Source organism: Perissodus microlepis, chromosome 6 (assembly GCF_051167445.1).
Source record: "Perissodus microlepis isolate ML-2025 ecotype Zambia chromosome 6, ASM5116744v1, whole genome shotgun sequence".
NCBI classification, from domain to species: Eukaryota; Metazoa; Chordata; class Actinopteri; order Cichliformes; family Cichlidae; genus Perissodus; species Perissodus microlepis.
The window spans coordinates 32,324,994-32,344,885 of record NC_140466.1 but is presented as its reverse complement, the minus strand read 5'-3'; the positions used below and the strand labels follow the sequence as shown (position 1 = coordinate 32,344,885).

Genomic DNA, 19,892 nt, shown 5'->3' with positions numbered 1-19,892 from the left:
GGAGCCAGGAGGCAGTTTATCTTAAACATCATCGACTAATGAAGCCAAAAAAGAAGTGAAAACATGTGCAATACCCGTGTGGAGCACGGGCAGCCTAAAGATCGCTCAGGTGAAAACAGAAAATTGATTTATGGTTTGCTGATGATGTAATTAGCGATTATCAGACTATTTTTGCCGATTACTGCTCACAATTTCTTTGTATTTTGACTTCAAACAACATTTTTTTTTGCGATTAAGTGTCAACAGAGATACAGAAAAGTGGTTACACCTAAAAAGCAAGGTCACTGAAGGCAGCGGTGTGGTTGTACAATGGTGCTGTAACCTTGCCCTGTCACCAGGGGGCGACGTCAAAATATCTGCTGTTGTCTTGTTGGCCCTTGGCTTACGGTGCATTCCAGATTGAGTCGGAAGTCGGAATTCCTGAGCTCCCAGTAGTAATTTTCATCTGGAACTCCCCCTCAACTAGTATTTCCTTCTTGGAAAGTCAGAGCAGCCTCAACAATCCAAGATGGTGACAGAGAACATAAACATAATCTGCTCTGTCACTCACCTGTATTTGTGACTCATGATATAAGCCACACGCTAAGCACTTACCACATTCTATCAATGAACGTGCTGCAGCTAAAATAAATCCCATCTTACTTTGCTTTTCTGACTTTCCTGCTGGAGTGCACAAACTCGGGAATGACGTCACTGCCAAAAAGGACCACAGACATCAGAACATTGACACAGCTGCCAGGTTGGAAAAGTGAAGCAACAAAAAAAAACTGTACTCTATTTACAGGCCACCAGGGGGCGACCCCTGCGTCTGTAAAAGACTTCTGGTCCTATAGAGGTCTCTGGGACCTCTGAACAGTTCCCTGATGTGTTCAAGGGTTCAGTTTCTCATTTCAGAACACAGCTGAAATTATCAAGACTCACTGAAGGGGTGTGAAATGTGTCTAAATCTAGGGAACAGAGGCCTGATCGACGATATGTTCTGCAGACTCGTGTCTTTGTTCATAAACAGAAAAATGAAGGTAAAACACAAACGCTTCCTTCAGTTTGACCTCTCAAAGGTCAAGGTCAGTCCAGTCTAACATGTTTTACTTTAACATGAAACGCTGCTATGACCGAGTCTCAAACAACAGAAAATCCAGGGTCTGCTCATCAGCTAACCACTCTGTTTTATGCTGTCGGTGGGTTAAATATCATGAAACGCCTCATTCAGTCAGCTGCATGTTCTTTAGAACCAAACTGGCTGCTCGAACTGATGAATGATACCACACTGAGCTCTCTGCAAGGGAATGAATGAGCTCGACTCCCTAAAATATCAGCCAGCGAGTCCAAACACACTGATTTTTATTAACGGATAAAATGATGTTAACTTTTCTATCAACTTCTTTTGCTCGTTATCACCTTATTAACTGTTCGGGGGTGAGAATGAAGCCTTGTACAAACTCTGGGTAAGGTAGTGTTGAGAAACGAGAACACTGAACGGGAAGTTAAAAGAAAAAGGCGCAGCGGTGTTCCTTCTCCGAGTGGGGGGGCTTCTTCCGTCTCCAGGCGTCTTCAGGAGTTTTTAAGTTTCCTTGGGTTTCCTTTGGGAGTATTTTTACGAGTCCCTGCTCGAGGGGGTGCCGCCTTCACACCAGTGTGATCTCAACCTCCTCTCGCCGCTTCACCTGCCCGCGAGGATGCTGCTTTGGCACGTACCTGTAAAAATCCACCGGCTCAGTTAAAATGAAGATAAAAAAGGTCTGCTGTCATTTACGTCACCACAGAAGGTTTTACTCACGGGTCGGATGGTGCCACCGCCGCTCTCCGGGTATTTGGGGGGTTGGGGGGAGCTTTGTGCTGGACCTGAAGAGGGCAGAGGAGGCAGATTATTATTCACACCAGCCTTTTTTGTTACAGATAACCACTCACAGACAAACCAGAGATTCTCACTGTGAAAGGGGCTTTTGTGTGGAGCCGGCGGCGGTCTGTGGTGTCCGTTGTGATAGGAGGGTGGCCGGCCAATGGGAGAGGCTGTGGCGCTGCAGGGACTCGACACTGGAGAGGACACGGTGGGGGTCTGAAGGGGGCTGCTGTGGAGAGGTCCCGGCTGGAAGGGACCACGAGGGGAGCGCTCGCACTGAGAGAGTGTGGACGGGGAAGCCTTCAACACAAACAGTGGACAGGTGTGCAAACTTTAATATTTTATATAAAATAAAAAGAAATAAATTATTTAACAACACAGTACTTAGTGTCATAAATAAGTTGCTACAGTAGATTCGTACTGCGCTGATGTAGAGGCAGCTGATCCAGGGGGGGACACAGTGTGTGTGCGTTCAACCAGAAGAACTTTAATTGTATAGAACATGAAATTTAGCGGCTAAGTCAGCGTGAGCCTACCTGTGCGCTGCCGTCTCTTTGCCCATCTCCATTCTCGCTGGTCACGGTGAGATCCTCCACAAGAACTGCGGGGAACACACCAACAACGCCGTTAAACTCGCCCTCCCAGAAGCCATCGTCCTCGTGGGTCTCTCTGCTCAGGATGCGGATGATGGCGCCTTCTGGGAACGACAGCTCATCTTCCGTTTGTCCCGCGTAGTCGTACGAAGCCTTTGCGAATGAAACTGCAACACAGACAGTGGCAACGAGGGTATTAAACAAAGCAGGAAATCAAAACTCCGATATTATCTGGTGGAGGCGGATCTCACCACTGGAGTCTCCGTTGACGGAGCCGGTTGGGAGTTCGGTTTCAGGTTCGGTGGAGTTGCTGGAGGAATGGGATCGGGCGTCCAGCGCGGCCAGCGACTGCAGCATGCTCAGCAGGCTGTTGGAGGAGGGCAGCTGCAGGTATTTCTCTGGGACGTAGCCCACCTGTCCGCTACGGTTTCTGGCCTGGAAACACAGACAATGCACACAGACGATGACAACAGCCAAAAATGTTTCAACAGGAAAACTCCTAATGAGAAAAAATAAAGTCAGATGTAAAGAGTAGGGCTGTAACAATATCACTGCATCGTCGCCAGAATTTAATAACAGCCACAAAGAGAATAATAGGAGAGCTTTTGTTCTCTCTTCCTGAATTAACGAGAAATCTAAAATCCTAAACAAGCCTCTGCTGAATTCATGAAGCTTGATTTCATGAACACCGGTGGCCTCCCCTTCCGCTGCTTACTTATTTTCATTCAGATTGAAAACACTCAGAGGTATTGGGATCTCTGTTGGGGCATGCTGTGGGGAATCACAGCACTAAAACAGATCTATATAAATGATATTGCTCACATTTTTATGTATGATTATATTCATTAAAATAAATACCCCATTAAAACACTATATCTGTATATGAGAAGATAATCACCTAAGTAAATATACATAAAATATTGGCTCAACACGTGGAACATTTGCACAATGGCTCACAGGAAAGCCAGACTTACACAATAAACAAAAGTAAAACAGCAACAATGCACAATGTTCCTTCAGGGAAATGATCGGAAAACAACCACACACAAAGTACACAATGACTACACACCAGCAGCTCTGCAGAGGCGTTTATAAAAGAATGACTTCACACAATGATGGGAGCATCCACAGCTGACATTTCTACATTTAAGTATAAACCACTGACCACCCGAAAAATGTCCTCAAAGACTTCTCAAATTTTCTCCCAAAGGTCCAGGAGCAACTTTGTAACAGTCTGTGACAAACAAAGTGAAAATGATAACTAAGTAGCTGGGAGATCATCAAATTAACATTTTATATCCATGACCAGGTCACTCCGCAGATCTAAAACTGATCAAGAGTCCACGAACCGCTGTTAAAAAGCAGAAGCTGACAAACTGTGATCACACCGGAGCGCTGCTGAGGCAGGATTGGATCACCATCAATCAGGATTTGGCCCAGATTTTCAGTAGCTGCACTTAAGGTATGAATTTAAAAACTGCCTCATTCATGAATTATTGCATTCACAAACTTGGGTGCCATGCCCGCCCACCTGCCTGCCCGGCTGGGTGACGAGAATCTCCCATCAGCCCTTTACGGCTGCGGGGCCAAAAAAAGAAGCAGAGAACTGTGTATTTGTACATTTTTTGATTTGTCTTTATGTTCAGCAGAGCTTCTACCACCCAGGCCAACCTGACCTGCCTCAATGCACCGCACGCATTTTAGTTGAATTATTCTAATTCCTGAAGCCACATCAGTCCAACTGATCCCAGAGAAACACTAAAACGTCCAGTAGATAGTCTGTACCGGTGCGAGGTCTTATAAAAACTGAAACTAAATGTTTGTCAAACAGTCTAAGAGCCAGAGAGTGAACTAATACACAAAACAACCAACCCTCAAACATGAGAGTGCTTCTGCTACATAACTGTGTTTGTGTTATTTTTGTACCTTGACCCAGTCCTCCATGTCGCCATCATCGATGACCTCCAAGATTTCCTGCTCCTCGATGGTCAGCTCGTCTGGCTGAGAAGCCTGCAGACAGACAAACACGTTAATTCAAATTAAAGCTGCGATGTAACAGTTTAACCATCTTCATTTCACCCGTGATGTATATTTTTCAAATACCGCCACACTGGTGAACGGACAAAAATGCTCACTGTGGCTTCAATAACATCAGCCAGAACACTGAAGAAAACACTGAGACCATGCCTGCATTTATACCACACTTTACTCAGGACTCAGGTAATATAAAACAACTAATACTCCAAAGCAGCACAAAACTCAGACTTACACTAGAATTTCTGTACAAATTCAGAGAGCAGGTGTTTTAAACCTGGACACAGAATCATTAGTGCCACAAAGTTTGGGAAAGTAAATCTAAATGGGGGTTAAACACGACTGGAACTGATTAAAAACAGCCAAAACAAAAAGTGGCTTTACTTCAAAGTCAGAATTATAATTGGTGACATGTTAAAGATCCACGTCCAATCCAAATATTTAAATCATGTGTGGAGAGGTTAACCGTATTTACATCTTAATAGATTTTATGACGACATCCATCCAGCAGGGATGGAGGAAATCCCAGCCAGCTTTGTAGGCTAACACAGAGAGCATCCACATTATAATGCACCACACAGACGGCAGACTTCAACCACACTTTCAGAAAATATAACAGGAATGAGTCTCCAGCTGTCTGCGTCAGTAACAGAAGCTTTAATCTAACAAGTTTGTCTTTTAATGAAGGAGGAACCTGGAGAGAACCACAGAGGCACAGGAGAACATGACAAGACACTTAAAAAGATTTAAATATTAATCATATAATTACCAGAAAATATGGTTAAACCTACAGAATCTTAAAAATACTTTTCCTTTCACTTCCAGCTGTTTTATGTATTCTGCATGAAAATGAGGTTTACGGAGGACAGAAAGTGTAACTCTGCAAGTCACTGTTCTTCTAAAAACACATTTTTTGTGGCTCCTGAATCTTCATCCATCAATATCCAGCTCCACCAGCTTCCTGCATTTTCTAATAATGACTGCTTCTGTAACTCCCAACACGCACTCCCCGTGCCTCGAGCTCGAGGCAAGGCCGGCCTCTGCACGTATTTTAAAGAGTTGTGAATACAGAAAGCGCAGAGATGCTGCAACAGCAATCAAACAGTGTTTTTTTCCAGAGCAGCGACACTGATTGTTTAGGAGACTAAACTCAGACTCGACTCGCTGCAAACACATGAGGCTTTGTAGATGTCACCATTTCTCTGGGCACTGACCGACTCATCGGCTACGACCCTGCTTAAGCGTGTGTCGTTACCTTGTAGGAGTAGAGCACTTTGCAGGTGAGTGGATAGTTTTTCAAGGTGCTGGAGGGGCTGGAGCTGCTGTCATCCAACACTTCACCGCTGTCCTCCATCTCCTCTTCATCCTCTCGCTCCAAATCTGCTGTTACCTACGGATGTTAGACCGACATCTGCGTTTAGGGCACAAATCTACAGCGCATATACTTCAAAACTACAGCACTGTGGAATTGGAGTTTTCGTCTTACGGAGAGTGAAGGATTGTGGGTACTGAGGTTGTTCCAGCGCTCGTTCTCCAGTTCCTCCATCACCTGGTTCATCACACTCTTCAGCCACGTTTCAACCGGGACTCCAGCCTCCCTTAGCAGGTCCAGCCGGGCCTCGGCTTTCGCTTTCACCGTCTAGCAGCAAAAAAAATAAAAAAATAAAGGTGAGTTAAAGACCACCAGACTTTCACAACCCACTGACAAGCCCCCCACCCCCCAAAGAATAAAGAAAACACAATGAGATTAGTATGAAAATAAAATAAATACTTAATGTGTTTTAAACACCTCTGCTCTCTTCTAACAGAACATTAATCCTTTAAATCTGTCACTTCACCTTTCAAACCAGCAGGTGGCGCACTGGGGCAACTTTAAATAAGGAGAAACTGATTCAGAAGATGGAGAAATCGCTGATCTAGAAGTTCAAAGGTTACCTCTGCCCTCCGGAGACTCTGCCTGGCCACCTCCATCTTGATCTCCAGCTCGCTGTTGTTTGGCTCCGAAGCTTCCTGGGTCCCGTATCCTCCAGGGCCTGAAAACAAAACAATTACAACTATTGTGGTGACGTATACAAAGGAACACATGGAATAGATGGAAACGGTCCAACAATAAAGCGATCAACATAACCAGGGACATCTGGAAACAGGTCGCTGCACCAGCTGTGCTCACTTATCTTAAACCAGCTTTCGCAATAAACCAGTGAGACGGAGCTCTTATCAATTTTATCCTTTCATGCCACAGTAAAATATGGAGAAGTTTATGATGCCGAGGTTTATTATTATCATCCAGCTGACCGGCTTCGCTGCATTAAAGGCCAAATTCCAGTTTAATGGAAAAAAGTGACACATCAGTGCATTTTGTACACTTCCTGCAAAGATTTTCCAGGGATTGTGTGAGTAAGGGGTGACAAACCACATCAGAATAACTCCAAACCCAAACACAGACATAACACGCACGTTTAGATTCAGAGACTTAAACTTCCCAGAGGATTTCCTTCTCTTTGCAGAACGTCACACTCATCATGTCCAAAGGGTCATTTTGACTCCTCTGGAATTGTAAAAACTGTTAAATTAAAATCCCATGATCATCATATTTCATGACTTTTCCTTATATGGGTTTATTCATTATATAGTGAAAGCAAAAGCAACAAAAATTACCACCACTCATACCTTTAACTGCTGAGGATATCATTTTGATAGGCATCGAAATTTATGTCAATGCCAATTTTATTTATAGAGCACATTTCATTACATGCAAAATGTGCTTAAACAGAAGAGGCTCAAGGCAGTGAGAACAAGAAAATAAAATTTAAAATAGAGATTGCAAATGCATTTTGATTAGAAGGCTGCAGTAACGTGAGCCAGAGCTACCTAGACATGACTGATGGGTAAATATATTGCCTCAACTGCTGCTGTTGCAGGATGGGGGCAGGTCTAGCATTACATTTTTTCTCAATATGAAAACATGGACTAATTTTAACATATTTTTAAATCCACAGATTCTCCAAAAAAGCTACAGGATCTATTTTTAACAATAGAGGGCTCAACAAGTAATCTGTAGCTCTAAAACTAGCAGATTTTTACACCCTAAGAGAGAATTTAAACATCAACTTTGTGGGACTTTTTTTAAGGTGCTTTATGTTTAAAACCGGAATTTGCCAATTTTTTTGCTTAGCTTTATGAATCTAACAAAACACAGAAAAGTTGTTTCTGTTGCGAAACAGCAGATGGTGCTACGCTGGCACTGACCGGATTGTAACAGATGGACTTTCAGGACGTTTCTGTGTCGAACAGCCATCCAGTCAGATCGTCGATGATGATGATGTGAAGTTGAGAGTTGTTTCCTCCGACGTTTCGGGGTCCCTCCAGACCCCAGTGTTTGTCATCGTAACTTACGAATGTGCATTGGGGTTGCGAAATACCCCATCGCCATTACTAAGGGGTCACAGTGTACCCACGGAGTAGAGAGCACCCCCATTCCTCGCGAAGGCCGGTTTACGCGTAACTTGGGGCCCACCCGGCTAAGCGCTTGCCTGCGAGGAGCAGGAGAATGGAGCAGAAGGAGGTAGGAAGGCGGCAGGGAGAGTCTGAGGCCCTCAAGGAGGGCGGTTTACGCGAACTCTGCCCTCTGTAAAGCCAAGCGTCCAACAGCGAGGCCCAGGAGAACTGAGGAGAGGGCCGGTTTACGTGAAGACTACCCTCTGTAAAGCTGAGCGTTTGCAAGCGCAGGGTAGAAGGACCAAGGAGAAGGAGGAAGGAGACGATGATGATGATTATGTGAAGTAACTGGTCCCTCCAGAGCTGTATCATTTTGAAATATACATACAACAAGCCAAACCACACCTTGGTCACACCAACCCTTTTCCACCCTGAGGATGTCCAACGCCATCCCAGTCTGGACTGTCAAAGGTGACTTTAACGCTACCTGTTCTGAAATTCCTGCTCATTGCATTTCCTGGTCAGATTAGCCAATCTCTGCACATTACAATAAACATACTCAACATGGTCAACATTCTACTGCATGTTATCTCACAGTATTATAGATTCAAACTCTCCGATCTAGATAAGCAGTATGTTTATCTAGAGCTCCACTCTGTCTCTAAATATTGGATTTAATTTTTATGTTCGGTGTCCAATTTTAAGAATTTGACCATAAGTAAAATTAATGGTGTTATCACCCCCATCGGGGCTTACCTTTCCCACTTTTGATGATATTCCTCCCTCGATTATTCGCAATTACCTTCCTTTGGTATCGAAAAACTGTTGGTGTGGTCAAGTGGGTGCTATAGGAAAAAAGCTCAGGACAGAACAGTTATCAGTCATGTGTTTCATTTGCATATATTTGATTTCATATTGATCCTCTGAGTATAATGGTACATTTTAATTTGAATTTATCAAAACTAAACACAATAGGTTTTCCTTTCTTTACTTTGCTCTTGTTCTCTTGCAGTACCACATCCTATCACATGTCCCCGTCGGTTCTATTCTACTTTTCTAAATTATTGACTATTTCAATGGAGAACCTAAATCACATGGACCAGTATTTGTTTTTACATATCTCTATTTTGAATGTGACAAGCCTACCATTTCCCTATTATTCATAGATATTGTTAAAGTTTTGGCTTTTTCCTCTATAAAATTTAATTGACTTTTTACAGTGGCCTGATATGGTTAATAGTAACATATTTTCTCCACTGTAACATTTGACACTTCCCCACAATATAATGTGATACCTTAATTAAAACACAGCTAATAAAACACAATTTTCTTAATGCAAACATTAGTAACTCAAAATTAGCAACCAAAGGGTTCAGTCTGCAGTTCACACTCTCATGTGAAGCTACATTCTCCCCCTTTAGTCTCTGTCATCCTTCTGCTCCTGCAAAAACAAAACAAAGCAAGACAAAACATCCACCCTTCTTTTACAGGCTGGGTGAATTGTTTGTGGACATTTACTAATCCTAAAGTCGGTACCGTTTTTGTCTCCGTATCAAGTCAGTTAAAACTTTTAGTCGTCAGTCCATCACAGTCCAGTTACATGCATACATCCACACACATTCATACCAGATATTGCTGATAATGGAGTCTCATGCGCGACCTATTCAAGCATCCATCACCAGCAAGATGATGTCATCATTTTAAAGGAAAACAATTCCTTGTTTTTTGGACTGGATTGACTCGCTGCAATCCTTTTAGGCTCAGGACCATCTCATGTGATCAATGTCCCATATAAGTGAATCTCTCCAGGGCCCATTATAATCATGGAGAAGCACACTTTGCAACTGTTTTCAGTAAGAATATTTCATAGCACTTTAAATTTCAATCTTCCAGGCCTGGTTTAAAGAGCTGACTGTTAAATCATAAACTCACAAAATATGACCACCGGTGAATCACACCACTCAGACTTTCTTATTTCCGTGCACTGTAACAAAAGCAAAAACAAACGTACCCAATAAAATACTAATAACATAACACCTACTAGGGCCCGTTGCAGACATATCCAAACATAAAACCATCTCTCTCTCTCTTAGAGAAAGAAAACAATCCAAACCTCACTGATAAAATCAACCTAGTGCTAAGCAAAACCCAAAAATCAACCAGAAATTCACAGGAAAGTTTTGCTTCCTCCCGGGACAATATTGTGTGGGAATAAGAACCTCAGGTGCTATAGCAACTTTTGTTCCTCCTTGAATTAAATCTCAATCACAGAAAATGCGGTGCTCCGAAATAAAACTTTGACTATTAATTCCTCATTTTCACTCTGTACCACTGCTCCTTATCAGGCTGTGTGAAGCACAGTAAACAATTCAGTCGAGGCCTTGAGCAGCCGTACACAGACATCACACGCAGACATTGTTTTCATAACCAAACTGTTTTAGATCTTGTCCCTTAAATCTACATAAATGCCCTCTGGGTGACATAAAACACATTCTAAGTAATCAATAACTTTTTATAAAAATTATCTACTTGGATGTTTGTGTGCAGCATTTTGCATATCAGCATAAGCATTTGTTAGCAAAGCATTCTTCATTGCATCAGCATGTGTGTGCGTGTGCATCACTCTTCATTGCACGAGCATGTGCATCACTCTTCATTGCACGAGCATGTGCATCACTCTTCATTGCACGAGCACGTGCATGTGTATTTGTATTTGGATCAATTCTCAGTGAATCAGCGTTTCGGTTTGTGTGTGATTTCTCACTCAATCAACGAGTGCACATGTGTGTGTGTTTCTCTTCATTCTGGGTCAGTGTATTTAGGTGTGTGTGTGTGTGTGTGTGTGTTCATCACTTTCCTGTTCTGGTGTCTTGGGTAAACCACGGCCTGAAGCGTGCCCTGGGGTCCTGCCCTCCTCCTTTTCAGTCTGTTTGTGACCATTGTTGCTGTTCAAAGTTCAGTCCGTCCTGGTTCTGGCCCCAGTTGGGGCAGTCCTTTTCTCCAGTGTCCATGCTCACTGCAGGTGAAACCTGCATCTTCTTCCGTGTTTTGTCCGTTCTGAGGTGCCTCCTGACCTCAGTTGCTCCTCCTGTCTCTGGCACGCCCTTTTACTGCCCGATCATCCGTGTTGGTCCATCACTGTCCTGCACAGTGTTAATGCAGAGTTATTAAGGTCAGCCTTCTTTTGCTCGGCCTCACTTTTCATTCGGGCTTAATGGGCGTCTCGTCACAGCTCTGTCAGCTGAAGCTGTCTGAGAATTTTCCTCCGTGTAGTGAAACGGGCCTTAGGTTTAGCGCTCTCCGTCTCTGCTGCCTGAGATCGCTTTCCTGCAGCACTGTTGACATTCTCAGGCTGTTGTAGTGGGTCCAGCTGCTACAGCGTTTGGTCAGGGTCACATCGAAGATGGTAGAGGGGAGAGCAGGAGTCCAGGTCAGCCTCAGCTTCCAGGGCCGGCAAAGCAGCCTGTAATCAAGCATAAAGAGAAAAAACAAAAACAAAACAACAACAGGCGAACAGGAAAATGATGTTGTGTTGGCTGTGTTATTCAAAGAGGGGAGAAACACCGGGCCAGGCCCTGTGTCAGCCTTCTCTCCCCCTTTTTTTTGTTACAGACATTTTCATTACTATCATCAGTGCCTAACCGTCCAGTTTCTCTCTCTCTCTCCGGTCAGAAATCCCAATATATGTCATGTATATAAGTGTAAGCGTGTCTTCATTGCATATGTATTTTTATAATCAGGTTTAATTCATGCATCTTTGCACTGAGCTGTGGATTCAAGCTGTCTCACTTCTGATTCTTTCCAAAAATAGTTTCACATGTAACAACTTGTATATGTGTTTTTCTATTCATTAATGTAATTGTTAGTTAGTTGCTCTTTTTATTTTACCTCTTTGTTGTGACGTGGTGGACATCTATAAACCATCATAAGTTCAGCCTTCAATTTCAATCCAATTATATCCTGTACGTTTGCACTCGAACTCGTCCGGGCTTGACCTCTGACTGGTCCCTGTCCCTCTCTTCTCACAGTGTCCTGTGTGGCCTTGAAATCTCCAGCAAATACAGTCCAAACTCAGCTGTCTCTGTTTCTTCTCCGTTGATCTTTTCGGTCTTTTCTTGTAGGTCAACTCCCAGCATGGCTGGTTTCCAGCTTGTGATTCAAAGTTCCATCAGTGGTGTTCATACATGCTGCTGCTTGACCCTTCAGTGTTATTGGTCAGTTGCACTGTCTTTTGCCTGCGGTTAACTCTTCAAGTCCACGATGTTCTGTCGGTCTTCATCAGGAGATTAATTGTCCTTTAAGCTTCTTCTCAGGGTGGGGACAAAGTGAGAGGTCAAGCTGTAAAATTTTAAGCCAAAGCCTGGCCTGTTTGTCGTCCCAATTCTGTTAATCTATCCTTTTGCCGCTGTACTCGAGTTTCCAGGTTGAGAGAAATCCACCTGTATTAACACACTAAAACATTCAATTAGTATTTCTTTTCTTAAAACATCCATTGGCTTCATCTGCCTAGATTTTACTCTCTCTCTCTCTGGGTGCACACTTCACACAGTCAGGCAGTTGCCTTTTATGGGCATGCAGATTTCCTGTCACCCACACTGCTTCCTATCACACACACAGCTACTCACACCCAGCAGCTGCAAAGCCGTCTTCACGTTATCTATGCACACACTCAGTCGCAATCATCCGCTCCTCAATATGAATAAAACCAGTAGCAATTATCCATAAAAACACACACAAACACCCTTAAGAAATTTCACTGTATCTAATCATTCATTTATAATCACCGTGACAAATACAATTCATATAAAGAACATCCACTATAGGTGAAATTTCAATTCGGCAAGACCCCGAAATAAGCATGCCTTTTATCTAAATAAAAATGAAATTCCTACACCACATCCAGTGCTGAAATTCATACTTGATCACACCCTATATAATGATAAAATCAAATAGTAAATAAGTTCGTCAAACACAACTGCTTATATGTGATGAAACTGAAACAAAAACCACTTAAAATCTTACAAAATGCTGCTTCACACCACAAAAATGAAATAATTCAGCCCCGTATTCATCACTCAACTCCTCCACTCAATCTCACCCTGCCGACTGAAATGCCGGTCTAAATCATGCACAATTTGTCTCTTCTATATCAAAACCCAGCCAAACATCAAACATTCACCGTAATCAATCAAAACTTTATTTGTAATATTTTAATCAGCAAAATCAGCGTCTTAATTACAGGCATGTAGCAATATTTACGACAGCATTTACACAACCGATAATGCTCTCAGCCTTTCACTGCTTCCTCATTTACATTTTCACACACACACGCAGTCTAAAAATAGCCTCAGCGCTGGATCACAGACACCTTTCGCACACAGATCTCTTATTTTATATTACAAAGACGTCTTATAATTACAACTGCAGAGATGGTCAGGCCTTTTAACACCTACACAATTTCGACAAATTTAAAGTAACGGTCCAACCGATAAACTTCCTGAGTGTTTTTGCGATCAATTTAACCAGTATCCGTCCCGGACGGTGGCCCGATTTCTAGTGCCCTAACTGAATTTAAAAGCGTCAACCAACCCAAACTTTTCCTCAAGCTCTATTTTTGGCATTTCACAGCCAAGGCTTTCCCCGAAGTTTTAAGTTAAGGTTTCACGCCCGAAGTCCGACTTCTGCTGGCCAAAAAAGCGCAGACCACCGTTCCAAACGGTGAGGAGACTAACTCCTAGCTTATTCCAGGATGCCCTGTACCCCACAGTTAAGCCACACTGAACCCTCTTCACCGAGAGGTCAATGTCGCGCGTCCACGACAAGGAGGGAGCGTAAACTCCGGGCTATGTGCTTCTTAGTAGCCCCGCTGCCGTTATAGAAAAATTTATAATACTTTGAAACAACAATCAACACCTCAGAAAAAAATGTATGACTGACGCAGGTCCAACCTTATGACCAATGGGGACTTTAACCCACAAAATAACCAATTACCTATTATACCGAATTCACTTAGCAGTCCAACTGCTTTAAACTCTCTTAGCAGTCCAACTGCTTTCTCTTTACTCAGCACTGTCACTTACAAACTCCCATTATCATTATTTCAACTTTCAAACCTCATGAAAATTTCACCAAAATCAAAACAGACTTTCACCAGTGATTTAGTGAGTAGACTTTAATTTTCAATGTCCAATTTGGCACACTTTGGAAATAATTCAACAGGTATGTGCCTCACCTTTTAAATAGGCCGGCCTTTGTCCACTCAGTTCGATCACCGGATCGTGTCTGCGCATCTGACCGCCCTCTGGACCCCGGATTTCTCTGTCCAAACCTCCGAACTCACTCCCTCCTCAAGTCACAGGACAAGCCCCCAAAATGTTACGAGTTCAAATATTGAGGGTGAGCACAAAACAATAATGGTCCAGAAGAGCTTCGGTCAAACAGTGATTTTAATGAACACGCGCGTGGGGAGATGAACGCTGCCCACAGACAGCATCGATCTCCGCCCAACGATACACAAGCAGTTGTTTTATACCATCAGGGTTTACTTTTATGACGCCCCCTCATGCGTCAAGCAGATACAACACATGCATAAGTTTCAAAACCACAAATGTTCTGTTGACGACTTTTGACACATTTAAAAGGACATCTTCTCCGTCTCGAGGCCAGGTGCTTCCTATTAATCTTCTAACTCTCGCTTATCTCCTGGAACAAACTATCCCTTAGGCAGACACAATTTTGCAGTCACAAGCTTTTGCAAACTATTATTTGAACTCTTACCTAAATATGAGTCTAACTACTGTTTGTGTGTGTGTGTCTCGACCTCCAACGCACTCAGCCTCACCCCGCCCGTTGATGCTTCTAACCTTTTACCAGACAGAAGCTCTCTGTGATAGGTGTAATAATCTTAACTAAGAACATGTGTAATCTATTGAATAAATGCTTTGATGAAATGATAATTAATGTAATGGTAATGATGATGGTTATGAATAGTAGCAGTAAAATATTTCCCTGATCTCCACACCGAGTTATTCATCTTGGAGCAGTTTGTGTGTGTTTAACAACTCCACAACATTAATAGATGATTCCTTTGCTCTAAACTGAAGATTCGTTTATTTTGGGTTTTGCACATTTTGTTTCTGAATAATTGTTTCATTTGTAAATTCTTATTTCTGTGTTATGTAGAGAAATGACACTCTACATATTTGAAAACACAGACTTTGACCATCTGCATCCACTGAGGAAACACAGCACTACAAACACAAAAGTAGATTTGGTGGAAATTTCAAACAGGACTGCCTCATAGTGTGTGACTGTGTTGACTATAGCTAAGGACATTAGTGCTAAGTCATGATTTTCTCAGGATGTTGCTGCTCGCTGACTTCAGCTTACAGCAAATTCCACTTCTGCTCACCCAGCATTTGTTTCATGTAAAGTACATTTATGCTTTTGATCTGTATTTAATGTTTTTAATTGAATGTCCCCCTCTTCTGTATGTGTGACTGGATGTGGATCAGTGGACCACATCCACAAATGGCAATTCTGTGAGGAACAGAGAAGGTCAGCCACCAGTCAGTCAGAAGTTTTTCTTTTTAACGAAAATCAATCAGTTGATTTCAACATGCCACAGACACTCCATCACACTAATGCAGGGACCCATAATGAGACATCAGTCCTCTGAGATCTGAGAGGAGACGGTTTGTATGAAGTAAACCATGAGAAACAAAGTTTATCTGCACATACTGACATACAAAAAGCTTAACAAACAACACAGAGCATATAATTAAAGTCCTTTTGTTGGCTCTGTTGGGCATTTATAAAGAGACCATGCCTGGTAAGATAACACAACATTTATGCAGCACTGGTCACACTGAAACACAACAGCTTCTCATTTGCTTTACCTCACTAGTTGCTGCTGAAAGTGTAATTTGAACTAGAAAGCGAAAATTTCAGAAGAAATTTTAAGTGTGCCTATGCTGCTAATCAGTGTAGTTTGCCATTCAAATGGCTACAGAGAGCAAAACTCAGCAGAGCAGCCATTCTCCACCATGAACTATGGTAAAACCAAACACCGCTCACGCCTCACAGATGACAGCTTACAGTTTTGTGTAAAGATGAGGTGACTTCGTACAGCCCCGATTTGCAGACGCTGTGCACAGAGGTTCATGAGCAGAAGTCCCATTGTACCACGGCAGACCCGACAATGTTTGCATGAACACGCTTTGAAGCATTACGTTATAGACCACTTTTCACACATGGTTGGTGTACCCACACAGCCGGCTGTAGCTTTTCAACTCACAGCCTGACACACACCAAAAAAAAACAGCCGAGAGAGCACAGACTTTACGCCTGAGAGGCGTGATTGCAGATGCCGCTCAGGTGGGTCCACTTCCCCTGCAGCGGCACTGCACTCCACGCCCCGCCACACACACCAAACACGTAAAATAAACATTTATGCACTTTTGCATTCACTTTTTTTTTTTTTTTTTACACACAGTGTTCTGAATGATTAACAATGGTCTACAGCCAATCTTGTGTTTTATTATACAAACTTTGGTTGTAAGATTCAGATAACTATTTAATAAAAGCTAAATATTTTATGAGAGTAAGAAAGAAAAGTATATCTTTGTGCCCCCCTTTCCCTGTTAATGCCCTACCTGGCCCCTGGCAAAAGCTTTGCTAGATCCACCCCTGCACAGTTACCAGCTGTTTGTGTCTTCTTCCGTTCTACCTGAAGTAGGGGACAAACTGTGTTCCTTTTCAGCTCAATAGGTAATATTTTCTCTGAATGCCGGACAATTCCGTTTGTACGGAACAGTTGGCAACTCTACAACTAACCCTTATGAATAAAATAAAGTTCAACATCAGTAACTCAGCACGCACACAGTTATTGTAAGTTATTGTAACTGATTGTAAAAAGTCAGCACAACGAAAATAAACTACACCTAAACTGGGTTTATATCTGACCCAAATAGAGCGCAGTTCATAACTTCTTACCTGAAATTCAGTTAACCTGACGCTCTGACCGGCAGCCGCCTTGGGTCTGCTTCTCCTGCCTTCAATTTCCCTGATCCATGGCTGCCATCTGTTTGAGCTCCGCGTTAGCCACCACCAGTCGATCAGCGGCTGCCTCGCCGCCTCGTATGTGTCTTTTTCCCGCATGTCCTTTCTGTCATACACCGGTGGCTAGCTACCCTTTGTTGGAGCTCCGCGTTAGCCGCCACCACCAAACAACTCAGTTATTTTTCCACATCGACCAGCATCTGGACAACCACCTTTCACTGTTTATACCATTACTAAAATTAATAATTGAATCATCGGCCCATATAAACGAAAAACAAGTTCAGCTGAGACACAGACTCTTTGTGAGCGATCGGGGGCTGAAACGAGTGTGAGCCGCCTCACTGTAAGCCAAGCCCGGGTGCTTTTGAGCAAAGCGGCGCTAGCCACGCTAGCTAGCCAGCTAGCAGCAACATGTAAGAGAACTGTTGCTAATATGGGATGTCTTGATAAAATGAGCAGATATTTGAAGTTTACACATCTACATTCTCGCCTGAAAATATCTTAAAAGTTTATTTTGTGACCTAGAAACACAAATAAGAGGAATATAAAAACAAGGTGGCAGCCGCCATTGTTACACTCGATAGAGGTGTGCTATGAATTGTGGGATATGGAGTTTTCCACGGAGCATACGCCCTTTCACTTACCATAAGTATTCAATGGTTCGAGCAACCTTAAAACTTCCAATGGCTCCTGAAAGCAGCGACGCTGTGCGCGCCGTTGATATTGTCGTCATTACGGTAATCCAAATAAGGGTAGACAGGCCGTACCACTAGGCCTTTCACATGGTGAAAGTGACCTCATCCTCATAGGGAGCAAAAAGACAAACTGAACAATTTGGGGATTCACAGACTTTTATAATCCTTAAAAAATGAAGAAAAATTGTTCTGTGTCAACAAATATGAACCATCCTGACACACTGACACAAATGATCTGCTGTCTATAAGCAGGACAATGTTTTCATGAGCCTGGGTGAAGCTAATTTGCATGAGTTTAACCACCTGGTCAAAAACTGGCATGACTCTGTTATCACTGTAACTTTCGCCTGAATGTTTGCAGTTTCAGGTCCCACTGATCAGTTTTAAGTACAGTACACGTTTAACAATGTGTAAGCAGACTACTTTAACCTGCAATTTACTGCATGTTGTTAGGCTGCATGGTACAACCACAGTCTGCTAACCACCCGTGGTGATCGAAGGTTTTGAGGTCTTGTTCGAACTACTGATGAAGTTTTTTCAAAGCTTGTTAAGTTTCCCAACCACATTTCATCCCGATGGTCCAAGGCTTACAGCTTTATGCTCACAAACGTACTTCTGTAATTAATCAGTGACCAATTTTAAGTTACAGTGTGAGGAGCATTAATGAACATAAATCAGATTTAACATGATTACGTGTTTAGGTCAAGAGACACAGACCTTCATCTTTAAGAGGCTCTTCTTAAATGTCTAATCACGATGTTTGTGTTTGTCTGCAGCATCATTGCAGCAGAGAGGGTATAACACAAGGCCACAGTCATGTGGTGTTCTGTCCTGCTATTAAGTGAATAAAATACTGAAAAAAACATCTAGACACTAAATACAGTCACTGTCCACTTCATTAGTTACACCTTGCCAGTACTGTTTTGGACCTTCTTTCACCTTCAGAACTGCCTTAATTCTTTGTGGCACAGATTCAACAAAGACCTGGAAACATTCCTCACAGTTTCATATTGATATGATAGCATCACACAGTTGCTTCAGGTTTGTCGGCTGTGCATCCATGTTGCAAATCTCCTGATCCACCACATGCCAAAGATAATCTGCTGGATTGACATCCATTATAAGATACTGTGGTCATAAAACGATGGACATGGTCAGCAGGCAGCAGCACAGCTCAGAGAGCTTGTACCTCTAGAAAGGCCACCTGAAGGTTTCACCAGCGAGTTAGAAAAGAACAGAGGGTTCCTCAAACAGTGTTTCCTAGTGTTTCATCAACAAAGTAGAACTTATTCTTCAGACTGTGCAAAATTTGCTTTCATGGTTATCCTGCTGTGAGGGTGAGCTCTGAGATGGGCCGAAGCCATGCTGAAACCAAACCCAAATTTCATTGCAAAGTGTTTATGACAAAGAATTTAGCTGATGCTGCGGGCAATAGGCTGTTTACCCTTAACCAAAGTGAGAGGAGGTTTAGCTCTTTATCTCACACCTCATCGTCCTTATGACTGCTTCATTGACTCGCTTACTGGTCCTCCTTCACCTTCCAGTAATCAGTATAATTTTTAAACCCAAATGGGTCGTTTCGGTTATTTGAAAATAGCATTTTCAGCAAACGCACCAGGAGTCTTTCAGGCCCTAGTCAATGACATCCTTTGTGACTTCATCATCCACATTTTCTTTATTTCAACAATATTCTTAACTTCTCCCAGTTGTTTTATACCTGTCAAGTCCTTCTCAAATGTCTCCTAGAAAAAAACATCTCAATTTAAAAGGTGAGAAATGTGAATTTCATGTTGATTCAGTGTCATTCCTGGGCTTTATTGTTGAAAAAGGTCATTTAAAAGCACACTCAGTCAAAGTGGTTAAATGGCCAGTTCCCTCAAACAGGAAGCAGCTTCAACAATTGCTGTTTTGCTGACTTTTACTACCTTTTATGATTTCAGAAAAAGATCTCTATTGTTATCAAATTCAAATTTTATTTGTCACACACACAACCATACACAGTATGACATGAGGTGAAATGCTTGTAGCTGTGCAATGCAATGCCCGACCATTAAATGACAGTGGTTTTACAGTATTTACAATTTACAGGTTATTACAAAATTTACAGATTTAACTTAGAAATTTACAGTAAAAATGTGCAAATAGCAGAAAGACATTATAAATTATAGGAAGTGTGCATGAAGAAAAACCAGAGTACATGTGGTGATGTGATGTGTGGGAGAGTCCAGTCCT

The 19,892-nt window shown here is 42.5% G+C and overlaps 1 protein-coding gene across 1 annotated transcript; it reads right to left on the bottom strand.

The window, feature by feature from the left end:
- Positions 1 to 1,641: 1,641 nt before the first annotated feature.
- Positions 1,642 to 12,669, bottom strand: LOC146386024 (F-BAR and double SH3 domains protein 2-like). Its single transcript, XM_084930088.1, has 9 exons — positions 11,794 to 12,669; positions 6,403 to 6,500; positions 5,954 to 6,106; positions 5,723 to 5,857; positions 4,360 to 4,443; positions 2,685 to 2,868; positions 2,377 to 2,600; positions 1,778 to 2,140; positions 1,642 to 1,695 (listed from the first exon to the last, which is right to left on the bottom strand). Exons 1-9 carry the CDS (start codon positions 11,816 to 11,818, stop codon positions 1,642 to 1,644), a joined length of 1,320 nt encoding a protein of 439 aa, XP_084786214.1. The 5' UTR covers positions 11,819 to 12,669.
- Between the last annotated feature and the right edge of the window lie 7,223 nt (positions 12,670 to 19,892).